This window comes from Aegilops tauschii, chromosome 6, assembly GCF_002575655.3.
Source record: "Aegilops tauschii subsp. strangulata cultivar AL8/78 chromosome 6, Aet v6.0, whole genome shotgun sequence".
Taxonomy (NCBI): Eukaryota; Viridiplantae; Streptophyta; class Magnoliopsida; order Poales; family Poaceae; genus Aegilops; species Aegilops tauschii.
Window position 1 is genome coordinate 135,670,411 of NC_053040.3, and position 5,216 is coordinate 135,675,626.

A 5,216-nucleotide genomic window follows, 5' to 3' on the forward strand; every position below is an offset into this window, starting at 1 on the left:
TTTTTAATCATGGTTTGATTTTTCTTTTTGAAGTTGCTATGTATCTTATTCGAGGTGGTTGACGCTTCATGCATTCTCGTTGACGCTCAAAGCTGCGAAGGCTACCCGTAACTGTAAACAAACGAAGATGGCTACACCGCCATCCACGCCATGATCACAATCTCTGTCAATGTAGCATATAAGTTCGAGTAACGCATGTACTATTACAAGCATAAACTATGATGGCTAGAGAGGTAAAAATGGGAACCTTGTTCTGCATATTTTAGAGTAGTGAAGTTCATACACTACATAATTATTTGGATAACTACTTTCACCATGGGTGAATTCCAATATCAGTTGTACAACTTTCTTATACAAAATAGGATTCTGGATTGCTCTTCACTTCATCCAACTTATCTGGTTAATTCCAAAATAGCATCAACTTGGTTCGCTTAGTTGTGAGCCTATTTTCATATGCTCATGAGTTCGAGCTTTGAATTTTTCATTTGTCTTTCTTCAGTTTGCTGCCTGAAACTCTGCTAATCGCAATCAGACCGTGCCTGTAGATATATGATCACAATATAAAAGATCCGCAGGACAATCCCATATGGGATCCAGGTGGCACAAAATCATTGTCAATACTATTGCGGCGGTAACAATTGTAAAATTTACCATGCAGAATATGTAATGACATGGCAGAGAATAAAATAAATAGGGAGAGCTCACTTGTATGCTCATATGCCAGCAAGCCAAGCACAAACTCTTGGTGAAAAGATATGTATGCTACCTCCATCCGGAATTACTTGACCGCTGAAACAACATCATCAAGTAATTCCGGACGGAGGTACTATGTTTTATTATTCTGCCTATAGCTCAACTTAAAATGCACGTGATTAGAGCAACTGTGTAGTGCATTATTGGCTGATGACATAGACACTAGTACTACCCATAATGAAGCTCACAATTTGTTGGACATGCTCTAGGCCATTCTGCCTAAAGCTGCCCCACGGTCATAAGTATATGTAGTTATAAGGTATAGTGAAGCCCATGAAATTCAACACAATTTGGTGAGAAATTTTAAATCCCATACATGGTGGCCTCAACGCTCACGTACTTTCATTTCAAGCCTTTTGCACCGCCACAGCCCCATTGATGGAACCGAATGGATCCGTGATATAAGTACGCGCGCTGGCCCAACGCTTTCCGCGCGCGCGCGGGACCAACGCCCGCTACCCCGCTACCCCGCAAGAGCGTACGCGTCCGTCCGGCTCCACAAAGCTCCTCAAACCGTTGGCCAGGCAGCTCGGCTCCGCCACCGCGCTCCGCGGCGAGGCAGAGACCCAGCGAGCGAGGCTCGACCGGCCGCGCTAGCCGGGCGGCATGGGGGCGGTGGCGAGGCTGCAGGCGGCGGTGACGTCGGACAGGGCGGAGAGCCTCCTCCGGGGCGCGTGCGCGGCGGCGTCGGCGGCGTCCGCGCTGCTCCTGGGCCTGAGCGCGCAGACCAAGACGGTGCTCTTCGTCCGGAAGAAGGCCGTGCCCAAGGACGTGGAGGCCCTCTGGTACGTCCATGTTCGGTCACAGACGTACGTACGGCCAAGCTTTCACCGATCCTGATCACTGATCGCTCGCCTCGGATACTCGCTGTGCGTGCCAGGGTGCTGATCGTGGCGGCGGCCGTGGCCGCGGGGTACCACGCGGCGCGGCTCCTCAAGCGGCTCTGCTCCGGCGGCCGCTTCGCCGGCGGCGAGGACGGCCGGGGCTGCGCCAGGGCGGTCGCGTGGGCGTGTTTCCTCCTCGACAAGGTAACCAACCAACTGATTAATTCCCGTTGAATTGATTTTGCTTCCGCGAAACACAGCCGGGGAACAGAGGCAACCTGTAGCTTCATCAACTAGACCAGATCACCGGAGAGTCGTGGTGAGTGCAGGAAGGAAGGAGGAAACAGGCCGGACGCGTGCGCGCGCTTGGCGCCCAACCGTTTCCCATTAATACGCATCGAGTGGAATTATCGTGAGCCGGCTACAGCGACGGGCGGGTGCGCTGCGCGTGGGCACTGCGCGGTCGCCTTTCGCCACGGCTAGGTAGCAGCAGGAGGACGGTAATGGTGGATGTGGATTTTTCTGACTGTCGTTTTTGATCGGACAGCCGAGCCTTGGCCAATTAAGGCCTCACTTCCTTCGTTTTCTCTGTCGACCGCCGTTCCATTTCCGCCACATTTCCTTTTATCGGTCGGGAAACTGAACCGAGACAGCCTTGCTTCGCAAGCACTCCATGTCGCTTTTAAGTTCCTAATTCTATCCTATCCATGGGACATGGTTTTTCGACGTCTGATGAATCACGCCTACTCAACTGTTCCCCTGTGAAGTTCACGTCTTAAAGATAACAATCCGGCACGACATGTCGGCACTGAACGGCGGAGAAGAGTGTCGCTGATGTGATGTGCTCGCCATACATAATTCCGTATTACAGTACATCGTTTGATGGAGAGGGAGGGTCATAACTCATGCGGTTGCAACCGTAACGGGGTCGTTTCTCAAACTTAACTCGCGACGCGTAACAAGAGTCTTGATGGACTGATGGCCGCACTGCTAACGGCAACAGCAGAATACATTAAGAGCAACTTCCGTAGACTAGTCATATTGGGCCCATAATAATCATCAATATGAAAATTTTGACTGAAAACAGCTCTACTAGAGCTGTCGTTCCGTTCTCGGTCGCCATTATGTAGCGTGCTTCGTATACGACCCGCGAGCCTTCATATTTGAGGGAGCTGCTATCTCGCGCGCGCGCTGCAACGCGCGATTTCCGACAGGCCACGCTTTCCCTTTTTAGCAATTCTGGCTATATCGTTTGAGGTAAATCTGGCCTCACCCCGGGCCCCACCCGTTGAAATAGGGGGGGGGGGGTGAGATTTAGTTTTTACGGGAGAAAGAGTAGGGAGGGTCGAACGGTGTACGCGCACATGTGGGCTGAATCATAAACGTGGGTGGGCCCATCTTTCGTTAGCTTTCGACAGCGCGATGGAAGAGATCCCTCGTTGGAGCGCTCGCTCGTGAAGGAGCGTTTCCGCATATTTGAAGGATGTGGCGTTGAAATGGGACAGCCTTCATCTGTTCCGCTCAGGTGGGAGGGTAGTTTCAACTCCCTCCTCGTCCTCCGGTGTGACCCGTCATTTTCATCCGTCAATATCGCAGACTGCAGAAGATGCCATGGCATCACAAAGTGTGTCAATTAATGGTGGTCGGTTGCGTGCCAATTGCCCGTGTCCATTAACATCATGTTTTCAACCATATTTTCGGGCCATCCGCCACTCTTTTTGCGCAATCCGTCGCCCGCGGCTACAAAAAGACTGTCGCAATGGACGAATAGCTCACAAGCTCCAGTTCTCGTATCGATGGCCAAATAGCTCTTACCCCGCAGCCCACAACCTCCACTTCCCTCTCATCATCGCCATGCTGCTTCCTTGTTCGAACTGTGTGCCACTCTCGGGGAAGAAGAACGGAACGAGGTGACGACAAAGGAGGTGGTCGACCTCATCGCCCAGGAGAAGGAGGAGGATCACCTTTACATGGTGGAGGCCATGAAGGAGGATCTCGCCCTCGATGAGTGGTCGGATTAGAATACGAAAACAGACCCCATCGAGTTCAACTCGCACGACAGCTATGAGCTGAGCCCGTCTGACCAGGAGAGCGCTTGCCCACACAGCTCATATCGACCACAACGTGCTCCCCTTCACCTCACTGTGAAGGAGGCATGTGATGAGCGGTACGAGGCCTACACCTCAGCCATCCACCCCTGGCGAAATCTTCAAGCATACCGCCACCAGAAGGTTGTGTGGGTGACCACGGCGTCAGGCTCCATTACAAGGAGAAGCAGGCAGACTTTGGCGGGGAAGAGGGAGCGCATCAGATGGTGCTCATTCAACATGAACATGGTGACATTTACCGAGACGGGTCACGCCCTACTGGGCATTCCTCTTGAAAATGCCGTCTCCAACCTCGATGATGACAGGTAGGAACGGATGAAGATGAGGTAGCTGGACCGGCACACCGCCATGCCTAGATGATGAGGCGAGTCGTCACATATGCATATGCTCCGTGCACTGCATTCACCATGGTCATGGTGGGGAGCAACTAGTGCTTCTTTCAAGACGTAAAAAATTATCCGTTTCATACAAAAATCTCATCGAAATACATTACAAACAACTCCGTTAGGAATGCATCAGATGTATACATTGACATATGCAACCGAGAAAACATGATGGAATTGAAACATGGAATTTATGTAAAGGTAATTATTTTATAAAATGTTATGTGAGCAATTACGCAATTAGGAGGGTGACAAGTGCAAGACTAATTACAAGATGTATGGCCTGCTTTAAACTTTGATAAAGATCAACAATACTTGTGTTTAGTACCTCCATACGAATTTCAGAAATAAACATCGAACCGGCAACTAGGCGAGCTGTGACTTGTTTTGGCACTTAAAATGGAGTTGTAAAAAAAGGAAGTGTATTTTTTTAGGGAAGGAAGTGTATTTTGTTGACACATGTAATAATTTAATTTTGCAGGGGTGTGCGTACGTGGTGTTCGCGAGCGCCGTCGCGGCGCTGCAAGCATGCTTTGTGGCACTGACGGGCGTGGAGCCCCTGCAGTGGAGCAGGCTCTGCAACATCTATACCCGCTTCTGCGTGCAGGGCGCCTTCGGCATGGTTTGCGGCCTCGCGGCCGCCGTCGGCATGGCCCTCCTCTCCGTCTTCTCCGCCCGCGATCTCTTCCGGCTCTACTCGCCGGCTGGGCGCAGGCAGGCGCGGCTGAGATCGGAATCAAGTCAGACAGGCCTCATAAGTAAAAATGAGATGACCAGAGGAAGCGCGGGAGATGATTAGGTTCCTTTAAAAATTCTCATCGCCTTGCTGTTAGTAGGTCGCAAGGTCTGACACTGCATACTGCAAGATTATATAAATACAAAGTGAAGTTGAATCATTTGAGAACAGGCAAAGAAAATTAAGTGGCGATTGTTTCTACGTATTCGTGATCATTTATATAGTCGTTTTTCTTTTCAAGGAATCGACCGGGGGGTGGGGGTAGAGTACAAGACTAATTACGAATATTCAGAAAGGCCTTTGCAGTCCTTGTGTCCCATATCTTCCAAAGAATGAGCATGAAGATGAAGTTTTTTTTTTTGAAGATAGAGGATGAAGCTCCAAACAGGTGATCGACCATTGGTGGTGGAGA

General features: G+C 50.5%; 1 protein-coding gene across 1 annotated transcript; it reads left to right on the forward strand.

The window, feature by feature from the left end:
* The first annotated feature begins 1,171 nt into the window (after positions 1–1,171).
* LOC109740386 (CASP-like protein 2C4) lies at positions 1,172–5,005 on the forward strand. The gene is made up of 3 exons (XM_020299438.4): positions 1,172–1,538; positions 1,634–1,781; positions 4,550–5,005. The coding sequence occupies exons 1-3, from the start codon at positions 1,360–1,362 to the stop codon at positions 4,865–4,867; spliced, it is 645 nt and encodes a 214-aa protein (XP_020155027.1). The 5' UTR covers positions 1,172–1,359; the 3' UTR covers positions 4,868–5,005.
* Positions 5,006–5,216: the final 211 nt, after the last annotated feature.